The following is an 18408-nucleotide window of genomic DNA, read 5'->3' on the forward strand; positions in this document are numbered from 1 at the left end:
ATTTGTACATTTGGTCATTAATCACCATTTCCTAATTGGGTTTATTTGACTACTGATCATTAGAGTCATAAACCAACACACTCATTTAATTGTAATTAAATTCAATAGCTGAACTTTTTATGGTACAATGAACAAATTAAGAGCTAGATAATTTTGCTCTTAAAAATATCACATAAGACTTATGTTTTAATGAACTGTATACATGGACTGTATTTTATGATGAATCCTTCAAAAAAGCTCAAGAATTTTTCTTTGTCTTAATAATTTAAAAGAAATCTACAGATTTCACAAGGTTTTACAAATACCCAGTAGGAAAAGGTTTTCACACCCGTTCCATTCCCTGTTGCCAGACCATATTCTGTGACTGACAACTTCCCAAAGGACTGAATGAAAATAGTATTACAGCCTAATTTTTATCCCACTCCATGGCTGAATTTCCATCTTTTTAATATGAAATAACCAGGTTTATTGTTCATATTAGTTTGAAAAGCAATATATGACCTTTAAGAATGTATATTGAACTTCCTTCTCTTTCATTTCTTGGATTTAATTATCAGTCACTCAGCGCAGCATGAATTTCGACTGATAGTCCCAAACTAGAAATACTTCTAGATCAATCAGATGAAAGCAAATTGAATCAGATTCAATTCTGATTCAAAAAAGAAAAGAAAAAAAGGCAGGTCACTGTAAGTTAGCCTGGCATAATAAAATCAACATAATACACACTGTAGTGAGAGAGACATGGGTTCAAATCCCAGGTAATTGCTCACGCGGGAGCTAATTTTTCAGTCCTCTATAAAATGAAAACAACACTCCTAACTGCACAATTGGTTTAAGTAATAAAAAAGAATATAAGTAAAAGTTTATCATAGTAGTTGACATAGAGTTCAAAAAAGTTCAAAAGTTCAAATGACTTCCTGTCTATGATATACTAAAGATATTTCACAGCCAAGTTTTAAATGCTTAAAAATATTTATGAATAAGGTAGTTTGTTTATAAATGATCTACTACAAATTTTTATCTGGTCGTAACTTGTGTAAACCATGAAATACAATATTTCAATTACTTCCTTAACATGAGCTCTTTGCCTATCCTAATTTGCAATGTTTAAAACAACAACAACAAAACAAATAGACAAAAAGATAAAGTCTATATATACCCTTCCTGGACAACTGCTGTACCTCAGAAAAGGAATTACATTTTATGAATGTCAGGAACTACATTTTATTTTTGTGTTTGACAGTGGATGCTTACACAAACACCAGTTACCTCATTTTGACAACCACCCTTTTGGAGAAAAGAGAAAAAAGAAAAAAAAGAGGAACAACTATGAGGTTTAACTTAGGTCTGTGGCCAGGAATGAAGATCCTGAATCTGGACCCAGACTCTAAAACACTGAATACTCTTCCCAAACATCACTCACACATGGGTATGTGACAGCAATTTGGGGACAGGTGGGCAAAAACAAGGTGCTAGGGCAAAGGGCTTCTGAGGGGCCACTTCCCAGTGACCTCATGATCCCCACTGACTTAGGGGCACAGTGCACTCTTTATCATATTCAGCCATCCCTTTCATCAGGGGATCTGGGAATGGGGTAAGTGGAGAGGGGTATTCACGATTGTTTCCTTTGTTCTTTTGTTCAGACAGAGCTGTACCTGCAACAGACAGCTCTGAATTAAAGCATGAAAACATACACACACAAACACAAAAGTCCCATTCACCTTGGTCTACAACTTGATTGTATTTGCATATAACAGATCACTTCATTTACCTATCCAATGGCAAATCCCTATTTACTAACTGCCCGCAACATTCTAGGCAGCATGGAAGACATTGAGGGTAAAATATACTAAAAAAGACAAGGCTCACGGAACTTAGTTTCTGGTATCACTACCTTATCTACCTTATAACTCCAATGTTATGCACAAACACAAGCTTTGGATATTGAATTAATAATTAACATTATTTAATTAATATGTTAATAACAATGTTGAATTATTAAATAATTTCTGTATGCAGAACAAAGTGCTAGTGGTGGGTGCTGAGCTATAACACAGTTATTTATACTCTCCAAGTACCTGATGGATAAGAAAAACCTTCCTCACAAAAATGCCTCCTTCTGAAGTATAAGGTCATAATCAAGTAAGGTGAAACAGTTGGATGGTGGGGTACCAGGGGCTTCACCAAGATGGTATACATCCAGAAGGTGACACAAAGTAAATTTATATAGAAGAGGACAAACTAAAAAGCTTCAAGTGGGTCATAAAAGCATATACATTTGTTACACCCAAGTGCAGTGGCTCCTGTTTTCACCCAAATCTTTACCAGAGTGATTTGCCTCAAAAAATAATGGGGTGCTGGAGGATGGATGTCTCTAAATAAACAAGAAGTAGCCTCCTCTGAAGCTTGGCATTTGTTTATAAACAAATTCAAGTGGTGAAATGTTCAACTACATCATGGGAGCATTTGAAACTATAGCAGAAATTAAATTACTGAAAGAAATTAATGCAGAGCTGCTACTACAGTATTTTGTATAATTTATAGTTTGCATAAATAATTATAATCATTTGTTTTCTCTCATTTATTTTTTTACCTTGTCCTTCTGGAGTTTCACCAAAGGGGTTCACTTCCACCTGAGTAGCATCAATTTTCAGGAAGAGATTATACAGCTTCTTAATTTGATCTGCAGCCTAAATGTGATCAAGTGAAATGAAATTACACCAAAGAAGTAAAAGAACATTTATTCTGCTGGGTTAATGAAATATTACAAATAACATGCTATGTCTTTATTTTCTGTTAGGTTTTCTGAAGTAAAAAACAGAAAATAACAGAAAAACAGAAAAGCATAATAATTGTTTTAATTTCCACTGCTATTCATTAGAAGGAATTGCTCAACTTTCCTCCAGACACCACAACAGGTCATTATCAAGAAAATACTTTCAGTATGGCCTGAAGTACTATTAATCTTTCTGTAAATTGTCATGTCAATATTAGCCAAGCTATGCTACAATGTGAGCTACAATCGTTAACACAAACAAGTTTTATTTAAGTAAAAGGTAAATATGATTTTGAGAGTTTATAATGACTAGGTTTTCCTAATTATGTTGGAATAAAAGTTATTATATCCATCAATCCAAACCTATAATCTGTGAAACAACAATTATTGTGTCTAATGGAAACTATTGCAAGAAAAGAAGAGGAAAGTCCTACATAGTGCAGTTAATGAACAGCAGTTCACATGGAAAAGTTTGTCTCAAAGGCATAAACCACAGAGAGCAAGAATATCCAAAGTTTCCCCGATGTTAAGTCCTACCTCATTTTTCTCACTCTGCTTGAAGTTCATTCACTCATTCACTTTCAACCAAGATTTATAAACTGCCTGTCCCAGCATGCTGGCATTGTGTGAACTGGAGCTTGGGTAAGAAGATGTCATGAATGAGGCATGACACAGCCCTGGAAGGCTCATAGCTGCAGTGTACACAGCCTGAGGCATCACACAGCAAGGCTGTGCAGTCACAGCTGAGTGTTGGCCATCAGTCTTATTCCTGATTCCATCTTATTTCCTAGTCATGGCTTTTGCTTTGCTGCATTTTTGCTTATCACCCCAGCCCTACACAATTTGTCCTCAGAAACATTATTTGGCTTTCTCCTATCTCTATTCTGTATATTGGAGCTGAATCTTGGAGGCTGAGTTCCTAAGGCTCTTGGGCTTAGCTCTGCACATGGGAAGCAGCAGTGGGAGCCAGGAGAGGGGGGAAGGCAAAGCTGGGAAGTTTCTTCCCCCATCTTTCTCCGTGGGGCAGCATCTCTTGTGCTGATTTTAGCTCCTACCAGACAGGCCCACCAGGGCTCTAGCTTCTGTATCCCAGGGTGCAGTTAACACCACCACCTCCCCTTGTTCCCCAAGCATGCAGGTAACAACCAATAACTAACTGCCTGTTGTTGTTTAGCTCCACATGGCCTCGCTGTCCACTCTGAAGCATCTGAGCTCTTATAACATCTATGTGACTGTGTAACTGAATCCTCAGAATAAAATCCCACTGGGGCAAATGCTGAGAGTAGTTTCTTTGTTCCAGTATTGACTGAAGAACTGGAGATGGAACTCATTATTTATTTTATGTATATTTGCAAACTTCCTTAAATCCTAATTTGAAACCCAGTGGACATAAATAAACAAATATACATAAACAATAAAACTGAATACTTTTAAGTGGGGGCGAGGATAACACATGCATGACACAAAATTCCCAAGGCACATCAAAGTCTCCCCCTGAGCCTTCCTGGACTCCCTGGCCACGCAGCTCCCACTCAACTCCTATGGCAGCCACCTTACCACTTGGTAATACACTGAGAGATACTCTATGCATATGCAAGCATGTGTATTTTTCACTCATCTTTTATAAAAGAACAAATTTGGTTCTATACCTTCTTTCTTTTCCTAGTAGATTTTAAAAAGCCTTCATCAGCCACACAAATAGAGGAATCTTATTCTTTTAAGTGGCTGCATAGTATCTTATTGTATGGATGTATCACAACTCATTTAACCTGGCTCTTTAATAATGGCTGTGTGGTTTCTAATAGTCTGATGTTCCTTCAAATGTCACCTGACCTATTTCTGCAAGGACACCATACATGTGATTAAACACCTGCAGGATAACTTCCCAGCAATGGAACAAAGAGGGGTGTGGGAATTTTAATAATAAAAGGTTATCAGATATTGTATTTGGTAAAAGCTGCCAGTAAATCCCCTCCCACAAACCCGGTCTGTGGAGACTACCATTTTAATCATAACCAACAGCCATCTGGATCTTGGCCAGCGTGCCAGGTGAAAAATGCACATTCCATTTGTAGTTTTAATTTAAATTACTCATATTAGGAAATGAATTTGAGAATTATTCTATGAGCTTAAGAGACATTTGTATTTCCTCTTCTGTGAATTCTGTCCATTTATCTGTTGAGATGTTAAGTCTTTATCTCATTAATTAATGAGGTATTGTTACATGAAGGAATTAGCTAATTATTTTATATCAATTGCAAATACTTTTCTTTTACAGTAGCCCATGATGTTACTTCTGCCACATGGAAATTTAATAATAATAAAGTCATGTTTTCATATTTTATTTTATTTTTTTATATATTTTACTGATTATGGTATTACAGTTGTCCTATTTTTTTTTATCCCCTTTATTCCCCTCTGCTTTGTACCCACCTCCCACCATCATTCCCCGACCTTAGTTCATGTCCATATGTCATACATATAAGTTCTTTGGCTTCTCCATTTCCCATACCATTCTTAAATCTTCCACTATCTATTTTGTACCCAATATTTATGCTTCTTATTTCCCGTGTCTTTTCCCCCTTTCTCCCCCACCTCTGCCACTGATAACCCTCCATGTGATACTATTTCTGTGGGTCTGTTCCTGTTCTAGTTGTTTGCACAATTCATTTTAGTTTTTTTAGGTTCAATTGTTGATAGCTGTGCGTTTGTTGTCATTCTACTTTTCATATTTTTGATCTCCCTCTTTTTCTTAGATAAGTCCCTTTAACATTTCATATAATAAGGGCTTGGTGATGATCAACTCCTTTAACTTGACCTTATCTGGGAAGCATTTTATCTGCCCTTTCATTCTAAATAATAGCTTTACTGGATAGAGTAATCATGGATGTAGGTCCTTGCCTTTCATGACTTGGAATACTTCTTTCCAGCACCTTCTTGCCTGAAAGGTTTCTTTTGAGAAATCAGCTGACAGTCTTATCAGAACTCCTTTGTAGGTAACTTTCTCCTTTTCTCTTGATGCTTTTAAGATTCTCTCCTTATCTTTAATCTTGGGTAATGTAATTATGATGTGCCTTGGTGTGTGCTTTTTGGGTCCAATTTTTGGGGGACTCTTTGAGCTTCCTGGACTTCCTGGAAGTCTCTTTCCTTTGCCAGATTGGGGAAGTTCTCCTTCATTATGTTTTCAAATAACTTTTCAACATTTTGCTCTTCCTCTTCTTTTTCTGGCACCTCTATGACTTGGAAGTTGGAACATTAAAAGTTTTCCTGAAGGTTCCTAAACCTCTCATTTTGCTAAATTCTTGTTTCTTCATTCTGTTCCCGCTGAATATTTATTTCTTCCTTCTGGTCCAAACTGTTGATTTGAGTCCAGGTTTCCATCCCTTCACTGCTGGTTCCCTGTACATTTTCCTTTATTTCACTTTTCACAGCCTTCACTTTTTCCTCTATTTTTTAACCATACTCAACCACTTCTGTGAGCACCTTGATTATCAGTATTTTGAACTCTGCATATAATAGGTTAGCTATGTCTTCATCTGGAGCTTTGATCTGTTCTTTCATTTGGACCATATTTTTTTTTAATCTGGGTATGACTGTTACATAGTAAGGGATAGAGCCTTAGGTATTCACCAGGGTGGGGCAACCCAGGTCTCTGCATTGTGGCACAGCACTGTATGTGGGGGGGGCGGGGTCCGAGAGGGAACAATGCCACTTGCTCAACTCTCTGCCACCTTTCAGTCATTTCCCCCACTACCCATAAGCAAATTGGGCCCTTCTGGTGTTGATTTCCAGGGTGGGTAGGTTTGTGTATGTTCTAGGACCCTGTGGGTCTCTCCAAGGAACTTTACTGTGGGGCTGGGAGTTTCTCCTTCCGCTTCACCCCCACAGGTTTTTTTCAGTCAGAGGTTTTGAGGCTTTATTTCCCCATGCTGGAACCCTGTGTTGTGTGGTATATCTCACTCCCCAGTTTTCCCTCCTGGTTTATCCACTTGCAAATGTGGGACTGCCTGGTCTTCTAGCCATCGCCTTGCCAGGAGTCCTTCCTGCCCTCGGCTGCCTGTCTCTGCCCCTCCTACCAGTCTGGATGACTATTTCTTCCTTAACTCCTTGGTTGTCTGACTACCATGCCATTTCATTTTCTGGCAATACTGGTTATTTTTTTAATTTTAAATTTGTTGTTGTCCTTTGGGTTGTGCAAGGAGGTAAAGTGTATTTATCTACGTCTCCATCTTGGCCGGAAGCCTGTCACTCTTTCTTTTTTATAGCTTCTGACTTTGTGTCAGACTTTAAAAAGGCTGGTACCACTTTGAGTGTTAAAACAATCCTTCTATTATTTTTTCAAATACTCTCTAAAATTTCCTTTATTTGATGTTTACTTTCTAAAATTCCAAATGTTTTATTTGAGCTACAGTGTAAACTGATAAGTGACACACTGTTGAATGTTTTTTGCACTTGTAAGGGTTTTCTAAGTCAAAAATATGCTTGCAATGTGAGCAATGTGAGTTTCAATCAAAACTGAAACTCTGTACCCATTAAATAACTCCCCATTTCCCCCTTCCCCAGTGCCTAACAAGCACCAATCTATCTTCTGTCATGAATTTGACTATTCAGATAACTCATGTAAATGGGATCATACCTCTTTATCATTTTATGACTGGCTAATTTCACTTAGTGCAATGTCCTCAAGGCTCAGCCATACTCAGCACATGTAATTATCCCTCTCTTTTTTAAGACTGAACCTTCCATTTTATGTATATACCACATTTTGTTTATCCATTAATTTGTCAATAGATACCTGGTTTGCTTCAAAATTTCTTAAGTCTATCTCAACCTAACTTACACTGAAGCCTGAATTTTCTGCACATTAATGCCATTGTAATTATATATTAACACAGCATTTGTGGGGGAGGGGTTTTTTGCTGTTGTAATTGTTTATTCTTGTACAAAGACAAACTACAAACATGTTTTGAGCAGGGCTGAAGCATGATGATATCTTATTGTAAAATCTGCAAGGGAGAGCCGGCCTGGCTTGGAGAGAGAACATGCCTTATTCCACAAACAACACACTAAGAGACTATGAGGGCTGGACAGGAGATGTGTCAGTATGACCATGTGTAAAATAGGAAATGGCAAAGCCAGTGGCAAGTTGAGGTTAGCCTTCCTGTTTTTTTAAGTGTTTTGAATTTAAAAAATAAACTGAACATTAATCAAAGAAAACATTCTGCTAGGTAACTTACAATCAGCCAGTTTGCCACTGCCACCTGAGTTTGTAGCCACACTATGCAAAAATGTGTTTTCTTTCCTTTTGACACCAGTTAATGTTATTTTAAGGCTATTGTTTTTCAACTTAAAGTTAAGGTTGTAACAAACAGTTGAATAGCTAAAATGCCTAAAATCAAATATCTTTGAGGTCATATGCTTGAAACCATGATAACTTATATTAAGTGTCTTTGAAAATGTTTTAACAAGTTAAAAGGACTTCCGGCCAAGATGGAGTCGTAAGTGGACACACTGTGCCTCCTCGCACAACCAAAATTAAGAACAAAAATTTAGAAACAAAAAAAAACAACCAGAACAGACAGAAAAATTGAACTGTACAGAAGTCCAACAACCACTCACCCAAACCGGTAAGAGGGGCAGAGTTGGAGCCCCGAGGAGAGGGGTCGAGGCAGGAAAAAGTGGTGGCTGGCAGACTGGGGCGCACAGGGTGCAGGCGGCTATTGGCAGACCCCAGGCATGGGGAGACAACAAGCAGACTCAGTGAGGTGCACAAGGCAGCTGGCTATCCAAAGTCACACATTCACATGCAGAGAAACCAGGTGAAAACGGGCAGCAAGATAGACCGTGCAACCCATGGACCCAGCACCGGGAAATAAAGCCTAAAAGCAATGATTGAAAACACTTGTGGGGGTTGAGGTGCCAAGAGAGACTCCCAGCCTCACAGGAGAGTTCATTGGAGAGACCCACAGGGTCCTAGACTGTACACAAGCCCACCCACCTGAGAACCAGCACCAGAAGGGCCCAATTTGCTTATGGGAAGTGGCAGAGAGGACTGAAGTCCTAGAGAGAGCATAGCAAGAGCCATTGATCCCTCTCGGACCCCGCCCCCACATACAACATCAGAAACCAGCAACTGGGTTGCCTTGTCCGAGGGGGAACACCTAAGGCTCCACCCCTCATACATTATAGGCACAACCAGACCAAAAAAGAGAGAGAGAGAGAGAGAGAGAGAGAGAGAGAGAGAGAGACGGCTCAAACAGAAGAACAAATGAAAGCCCCAGAGCCAATACTTTAAAGTGACTAAGAGATAGCCAACCTATCAGATACACAGTTCAAAACACTGGTGATCAGGATGTTCATAGAATTGGTTGATTTTGGTCACAAATTAGATGAAAAAATGAAGGCTACACTAAGTGAAATGAAGAAAAATACGCAGGGAACCAATAGTGATGAAAAGAAAACTGGGTGTCACATCAATGGAGTGGACCAGAAGGAAGAAAAAAAACACACAATCAGAAAATAATGAAGAAATAAGAATTCAAAAAAATGAGGAGAGGCTTAGGAACTTCCAGGACATCTTTAAACATTCCAACATTCTAATTATAGGGGTACCATAAGGGGAAGAGGAAAAGCAACAAGTGGAAAAGTTATTTGAAGAAATAATAAAGGAGAACTTCCCCAATCTGTTCAAAGGAAATAGACTTCCAGGAAGTCCAGGAAGCTTGGAGAGTCCCAAAGAAGTTGGACCCAAGGAGGAACACACCAAGGCACATCATAATTACATTAACCAAGATTAAAGATAAGGAGAGAATTCTAGAAGCAGCAAGAGATAAGGGGACAATCTCCTACAAAGGAGTTCCCATCAGACTGTCAGCTGATTTCTCAAAAGAGACCTTGCAGGCAAGAAGAGGCTGGAAAGAAGTATTCCAAGTCATGAAAGGCAAGGACCTACATCCAAGATTACTCTATCCAGTAAAGCTTTAATTTAGAATGGAAGGGCAGATAAAAGCGCTTTTCAGATAAAGTCCAGTTAAACGAGTTGATCATCACCAAGCCTTTATTATATGAAATGTTAAAGGGACTTATCTAAGAAAAAGGAGATAAAAAATATGAACAGTAAAAAGACAGCAAACTCACAGTTATTAACCACCACACCTAAAGCAAAACTGAAAGAAACTAAGCAAACAACTAGAACAGAAACAGAACCTCAGAAATGGAGATCACATGGAGGGTTAGCAACAGGGGAGTAGGAGGAGGAGAGTGGGGGAAAAGGTACAGAGAATAAGTAGCATAGACAGTAGGGAAAAACAGACAGAGGGAGGGCACAAATAATATGGGAAATATAGAAGCTACAGAACTTATGACCCATGGACGTGAACTAAAGGGGGGAAATGTGGGTGGGAGTGGGTGTGCAGGGTGGAGGGGAATGAAAGGGTGGAAATGGGACAACTGTAATAGCATAATCAACAAAATATATTAAAAAACAAGTTAAACAATTTTGAAATACTTTTCTTGCATTCCAGACATTAATATCAACATTCACATATGGTTCTTAAAGCTAGCCAGAGCTATCAACCATGCCTACGTGTTAGTAGGTAAGTTTTAACTTAGACCATTGGATGCTTAGATCATTTATCAGCTTCAATCTGAGAGGCAAGTTGACAACTCATGGTGCCAATGTCTTCAGAAATTAATAGTATAGATGATAACTAAGACACACTTGAGAAACTTGTGAGTTTTTTGTCATATTCAGCTATCCCATGGCCTTAGTCTTTTTCAACCAATTCTTGCTGAAGTAAATTTTTGTTAGAAACACATAAGTGCTAGTTTATATGCAATGTGATATTTATTTTATTAAAACTTACATATTTTAGAGACAACAGGTATGAGTCACAGGAAAGATATAATTAAATTTATAAGATAATCATTTTATATCGTGTTCATCCATGAGCAAGGTATCTCCCTAAATTCCTAAACCACATTAAAGATGAAAATTAAGTAACTTTCAGAGTCATATTGAATTGTTTGGGACTTCTAAGATACCATTTCTTTACCAAAGGATCAGCAATTAATAATCTTAATCATCATTTAAAATGCTTTTCCTTCTCAGGTGCCTTCTCCACTGGTTTTCTGGAACATTTCACCAATCAATGTGGCTTGAAGAAGCATCTTAAAGCAGAGATCCCAAATATACAATTTCTTGGAGCTCCTATGCCGTACATTCCACTTTCCAGTCTACAAATATAACTGGTGTCAGTAGATGAATATATCCTAACATATCTACTTCTGAGATCATACCCTCTCCCCTTCACATTCCCCCTTTCTGCAGTTGCTGCCAGTAGGCTGACAACTGTCCACAGAGTTCCTGACCATGGCTGTTACTCATCACTGACCACCAGGGCACAGCAGGGTGAGCAGCACCCACCCAGTACTCCCTCTAACTTGGCTGAGCAAGTGAAGATGTAAAGCTTTTCATGTAGTCGGCAATGAAAGAAAATATATAAATTTATACATGTAATTAAAAATCTATAATGACAATTGACTATTAATAACCCCAAGAACTTGCATGTTCATCTTCTTTCCACAGGAAACTCACTTAAAACCTATCATGTTTGAGGCACTGGGAAAACATGATTCAGACATTTAACAGCTATAAATAACTCTTAATATTCTCCTATAATTTTGGGGGGATGTGTCTTATGATGTGCTGATATTATTATTGCCTTCTCTAGAACCCTGTTATTTCACCTCCTGCACTTTCAAACTGTGTGATTGGCAGATTTGGCCCACTTCAGATTTATTCTCCTGAGGAATCTCTTCAAAGTGAACATCCTCGATGTGCTATTTCACTTATTCATGCACTTAACAGCTGTTTCTTAGGCACTTAATATATCTGCAAAGCACACTCCTGGCAAGACAGCACTGAGGAAGATTGCAAAAGTCTGTGCCATTGTGCCCAATAACATCCAGAAAAGGTGACTGCAAATGACTGAGAGCACTACAGATGTTCAAAGGGACATGGAGTACATAAACATAGTGACTGAGTACATGTGGAACTTACTGAGGCACAGAGCAGCTACAGCATAGTGACTATGTGAGAGAGTGACACCCAGTGATCACCAATCTTGCACAAGGAGCCTTTTAATAAATAAATAGCACAGTTATGGCCTCATACTCAAGTGAGAAAATCAACCACTGTACTTCTTACCCAGAAGTAGTCTGGCACCTGCCTTTCAACAGGTCACTACCCTGGCATCTCTTCGCCAGTCCCAGAAATGGCAAGTAGTTCCTCTAATTGTTCACTGAATCCTGACTGTATCTTCTACTGGGGTTAGTAATGGATGATCCTGTTCCTTTGACCTCCTGAAACTCTTGCTTTCCAAGGGAACCTTTCTTCCCAAGTGCTCTCTTAATTTTTAAAAAAGAAATTTATTGAATTTGTTGGGGTGGCATTGGTTAATAAAATTAACCAATAGGTTTCAGGTGTACAATTCTATAATACATTATCTGTTTACGGTATTGTGTGTTCACCACCCAAAGTCAAGTCTCCTTCCATCACCATTTGTCACTGCCTTTACTCTCTTCTGCCTGCCCTACCCACTTTCACTCTGGTAATCACCATATTGTTGCCCATGTCTATGAGTTGGGTTTTTCAAAATTTTGTTTTGCTTAATCCCTTTACCACTGTCCTATAGCCCTCCAACCCCCTCCCATCTGAGAGCTGTCAGTCTATTCTCCGTACTTATGAGTCTGTTTCTATTTTATTTGGGGATTTTTGTTCATTAGATTCCACATATGAGTGAAATCATATGGTGTTTGTCTTTTTCTGATTGGTTTATTTCACTTTGCATAATATTCTTCAGCTCCATCCATGTTGTTGTAAAGGGTAAGATTTCATTCCTTTTTGAAGCTGAATCGTATTCCATTGTGCAAATGTATCAAAGCTTTTTTATCTACTCATCTATTGATGGGCACTTAGGCTGCTTCCAAATTATAGCTATTGTAAACAATGCTGCAATTGACATAGGGGTGGATATATTCTTTCAAATGACTGTTTCAGGTTTCTTCGGATATATTCCCAGCAGTGGAAGCATTGGGTCATAAGGCAGTTCCATTTTTCATTTTTTGAGGAAACTCCATATTGCTTTCCACAGTGACTGCACCAGTCTGCATTCTCACCCACAGTGCATGAGGATTCCCTTTTTCCACATACTCGCTAGGCAACATGTGTTTGTTGATTTATGGATGACAGCCATTCTGATAGGTATGAGGTGATATCTCATTGTGGTTTAATTTTCATTTCTCTGATGATTAGTGATGTTGACCATCTTTTCATGTCTATTGGCCATCTGTCTGAATAGAGAAGTGTCTATTCAGGTCCTTTGCTCGTTTTTTTAATTGGATTTTTTCTTGGATGAGTTATATAAGTTCTATATGAGTTTTGAATATTAACTCCTTATCACATGTATCATTGGTGAATATGTTCTCCCATTCCAAGGTTTGTCTTTTCATTTTGTTGATTTCCTTTGATGTGCAGACTTTTTAGTTTAATGTAGTCCTATTTGTATATTTTGTCTTTTGCTTCCCTTGCTTGAGGAGATATATCAGAAAAAATATTGCTACAAGAAATGTCTGAGATTTTACTGTCTATGTTTTCTCCTAGAATTTTTATGGCTTTGAGTCTAACAGTTAAGTCTTTAATCCATTTTCAGGGTTTTTTTTGTGTGTATGTGTGTATGGTGTAAAGAAGTGTTCTGGTTTCATTTTTTGCACCTATCTGATCAATTTTTCCAACACCATTTATTAAAGAGACTATCATTACCCCCTTATATGTTCTTGCCCCCTCTGTCAAATACTAATAGACTATAAAGGCATGGGTTTATTTCTAGGTTCTCTATCTATTCCATTGATCTATGCCTGTTTTATACCAGTGCCATGCTGTTTTGGTTACTATGGACTTCTAGTATAGTTTGATATCAGGTAGCATGATTCCTACAACCTTGTTCTTCTTTCTCAAGATTGCTGTGGTTTTTCAGAGTCTTTGTGGTTCCATATACATTTTTGGAACACATGCATACTTAAAGTCTTATTCTGCTTCACTCTACTGTGATTTGTCTTATTGTCATTCTTAAACTTATAGAAATAGAATCAATCAAAAGAAAAAGAATGGACCATAAGTAAAAAGTACAATATCTACTGTTTTATTAGAGAAATACTACTCAACTAAATGAAAGAAAATGCTCTGTAACAATCCTGGAGCCCTAGGGTTAAAAACACACACATAGAGGTACATATACTTACACAGATTCACTAACTTCTGATTTAGCTGTGGAACAAGGAAACTGACTGGGCAGACGTGCAGTCAGGCTCCATGGCTGGACAAAGAACAGTGCTGGACTGTGATGCCCAAAACAGACTCTCCGTTAGTAATTTGGAGGTCAATTTTTCTGTCCTTGAAGCCAAGGGATATAATTACTAAATTGGCATGTTTTTAGTTGTTCTCAGTAAAAAATCACCTTCATGCCATTAACACTCATCTTAAATGGCCATTAGCCATGAAAGAATAACAATAAGTAATGTGCACTATTAAAAACAATAATCACTGACCTCTCCAAAGTACTGAATTAGCACTTTCACACATTAGTGTACTCAGTCCTCGAAGCAACCCTCTCAGTTAGGATTGCATCATCCCCATTTGAGAGATGATGAAATTGACATTCAGATGGGCTGAATCACACGTGTGCTGGGTTGCAGTACAGGCTTCAAACCCAGGTCAGATTAACTCAATAGCCTGTGCTTCTAACCACTATACTGCCTTTTATAATTCATAGGCTCAAACTGCAAGCTGTGAAGATAAACTAACACACATAACAAAGTATGTGTCTGCAGGAGACACACACACACACACACACATACCTCACACACACCAAGACATATACTCCCCACACATACACACACACATCATCATAAATACCCTTTTTTGGAAAAATATTTTCATCGTCATAAACAATTGGAGGAAAAAAATTACACAACAATAAATTACCTTGTCGCCGGGTAATCGCAAATATTAGAGACAATTTAGCAAGTTCATAAATGTTTTCTGAAACAAGTTAGACACACTGGCCTTCAATTGCGCAGGTACCTGGTTTTTTAAAGGCCCAAGGAAGCCTAGATTTTCCGCCATCTGCTGAGCTTGGCTGTCCTTTATCCCATCAATAATGTCAATTTTCTCCTGGTAATAAACAAAATTCAGATAGTCAAGTGAAAAGACTTACAACTTCAAAAGAAAATGCTTCCTATTTATTTGCAAATGAGTGATTAAAGTGTGGCACCTTTCCAGAGGTCTGAGTGGGGCTAGCACAGCTGCCTAGGGGGCAAGCTTTAATTAGCAGGCCATCTATAAAACAGCATTTCCAAAAAGTATATAATTCTTCAGGGTGGCATGCTGACAAGATAATTGGATGCCAGTTTTCACTTTTAATTACTACACAGATGGCACTGATGAATATTTAGTCAGTTAATTTTTGTGACATCTTTTGGAAGGCTTCCAAAGTAAGGTTTTCTGGCCTAATGTTGCTGTTTAGAGTTTGTCACATAGATTAAATATTAGCTTATGATTTAAACATTCTAACAATGATGATAGTTATGAATACTTTAGTTCTACAAGTGCTATTCTCTCCTAGATACTAAGCACTGTTCACATATGTACATTCTTTCATGTACTTTCTTAACAAATGGAATGGTTTTAAATAACATTAGTTTTGAAAATGGCTAGGCTTTATAGGTATTACCCCCTTCTCAAAAGTTAGCTTTGCCACTTTGTTTCTACCTGTTTTCATTAATGAAAAAGTCTCCAGAGGATTTTTGCTTTTACAAAAAACACCAAAAAGCAAAAAGAGTTTACCATTTGTTTTGCAGCAACTCTTACAGAGGCAGCCCAGCCTGAGCAGAGAAAGGGGCCCCACAAAGCTCCATCCCCAGAAATGACATTCATCAGCTCGGCATCCAGCTTCCCTAACTGTGAAGTGAGTCTGTGAGCTCCTGGGCTTTTTCTTAGTTTACTTTGTGTATCCATCAGCAAGATGTGTCTTAAGCTAAATACTTCTTCTCTGTACACCATTTCAGCTTACAGAAGGTTTCATAGGAAAACTCTACTTCTGAATGGGGGGTGGGGGAACCTGCATTAGTAAGCCAGCCTATAAAGCCTCAAATTAACTTCCAAGGCAGTTAAATTAAATATGTAACACTGGTAAAAATAATTCTAAAACCAATAACTATAGTTATCATTGCTTTACAAAAAGAGATTTGAGAAATAAATTTCCCATTTTTTGAAGAAAAACAAAATCACTTTAGAAAAGAAATAATGAATATTTCTACTAGAAATTTGTAATGTGATTTTTTGATACTAAGTACCCAGAATTAAAAACTGGAATTATAGCTCAGAAGGCTTTAGATTTTTTTTTGTTATTGATGAGGTAGGTTGAGAAGCACTTGATACACATCAATCACCTCATTTAATCCTCACAATTCTATGGGGTAGCAATACACCATTTTCATTTTACTAATTCAAAAGTAAAGCTTAGAGACATTGGAAAACTTGCTGGCTAGTTAGGATTTGACCTCATATATCTTTGGTTGGAAACTAATCTTAATATCAATAAAAAGAAAAAAAGATTTAAAGGATTGAAAGAAACAGAGTCTGGGCCTCAGAAGGATTCTATTTTACATCAATATTGTTGAAAGACATCAAGGTAATCTCTAGTTCACATCTGCTCTCCTTGGAGATTTGCTAGATCATACAAACTGTTAAATGAGTAATGCTAACCAAGAGGAAATGGAAAAAACACAGTCCATTTCCACTGATTAATTCTTGGAGCAGGTTGGATGGAAAGGGATGAGGGAGGAAGAAAAGGCAGGAAGGAAGGAAAAAGGGAGGGTGGGAAAAAGCAAAGAAAAAGACCTTGAATAGTGAATATCACCATTGTACCCAATTTTCAACTGGATGACTGGTAAGAAAAAGGATGCAACATCTTCAGGCCTTAAATGCCAGAAGGAGATGTAGCACTACCAGCCTCAGACTTCACATTAAAGGTTTAACGGCTTCTGCTACAATCTCTAATGAACACGGAATCACCAGAAATCTAAACATACCTTAAAAATAAGTTCTGGATTTGAAGCTGCCACCTCTTCAATGTCCACACCCCCTTGGGGGCTGCCCACCAGGACAGGGCCATTGCAGGACCGGTCCATCAGAATTGCAAAGTAGGTTTCCCTGGAAATGTTCAAGGCTTCAGCAACCATCACCTACCATATTGACAGGAAAGTCCAATGAATTCAGCAGCAAAGTGATTTCCACTTGGAAATCTATAAAAACTTGCTATACAAATCACACAGCTTCATTTCCAGGCTCTTTGAACCCAGTGAATAAGCTTCCAGAGATTTTTGTGAGCTCTGTTCTCAGGGTACACCATGCCCATTTTCACTTCCTTAATTGATTCTGTTAATGTGTTCAAGTGACAGGTACTGGTTGGCCTCAAGGAACCTTCCCACTTTAATCATCTTTTTTCTCCTTGAGAAACCCTGACACTTAAGAAAAACTCCAGGGAAACAGCTGTTAGTTTAATTTGAGAAATTAACAGTACATATATATTAACCACACTGATTTTCCTCAAGTTGCTCTAGTGCAAAATCAAGTCTGGTTGCTAAAGAAGGATTCTTTTTACCATATGTCTGATAGTTCAGATATCTGTATACTTTGACTCTTGGTTCACAGTATTTATATTTCAATTTTTACTTTCTTTTAAGTAACTAATATAATATTTGCTTGTTCAAAATTAATGTCAATGGCACATGAAGTACATAAAAACAGCTGCACATATACCTGCCCAGGACCCAGCAGTCAGCATGGTCATGCAACCATATGGAACCTTTGTGATTATCAGCAACTTGCCCTTTGCTCTGGGAGGATGTGGGCACATGCAAGAGCCATGACTGGGTAGGAGGAAAGTGGGGCAGGAGGACACACTCCCCACTCACTGTCTCAGGCAAGAGTCCTTCGCAACCTTAACAACTCTATGCAGTAACCAGAGCAGGAAAAAGCACTAATCCGCAAGTATTACAGCAGCGGAATGACCCTGCATATGCAGGCACACTATGTGAACCTGAATGCCTGTATTTTTTCTTGCTTTTAATATTACTACTACAGCTTAGACATCCTTCCAAGGACCTCTCTCTTCCTTGTGAGTATGTGGTATTTATGCGCCAATATTTTTTAACAATGTCCCTAATGATATTTAGATGGGCTTCAATTTTTCTAAAATGCTACTTCAGTGAATATTTTTGTATACATATCTTCGCTCATTTGTTTGAGTACCCTGTAAATAAGGTACCTGAAAGTAAAATGGCTAGGTGTTAGAATCTTCATATTCAAAATTTTGATTAAGTACTCTCAAATGGCCCTGGAGAGAGAGGCTATACCAACTTCCACTCCCCCCAAAATGGTAAAAGATGTCTTGCATGATTTTTATTTTTTTAAATATTTTATTTATTTATTTTTAGACAGAGGAGTAGGGAGAGAGAGAAGGGGAGAAAAACATCCATGTGTGGTTGCTCCTTGCACACCCCTACATTGG

At 38.1% G+C, this 18408-nt stretch overlaps 1 protein-coding gene across 4 annotated transcripts in view; it reads right to left on the minus strand.

The window, feature by feature from the left end:
* Positions 1-18408, minus strand: part of SUCLG2 (succinate-CoA ligase GDP-forming subunit beta) — a 277613-nt gene that overhangs the window by 121169 nt on the left and 138036 nt on the right. For all 4 annotated transcript variants that reach the window (XM_045832402.1, XM_045832400.1, XM_045832399.1 and 1 more), the window contains 3 exons: positions 16928-17080; positions 14919-15008; positions 2594-2690 (listed from right to left, as the gene is read on the minus strand). In XM_045832402.1, coding sequence (XP_045688358.1) covers positions 2594-2690; positions 14919-15008; positions 16928-17080 — 340 coding nt within the window. The remainder of the gene's footprint in view (positions 1-2593; positions 2691-14918; positions 15009-16927; positions 17081-18408) is intronic.

This window comes from Phyllostomus hastatus, unplaced genomic scaffold, assembly GCF_019186645.2.
Source record: "Phyllostomus hastatus isolate PE091 unplaced genomic scaffold, TTU_PhHast_1.1 phas_contig_16, whole genome shotgun sequence".
Lineage (NCBI taxonomy): Eukaryota > Metazoa > Chordata > Mammalia > Chiroptera > Phyllostomidae > Phyllostomus > Phyllostomus hastatus.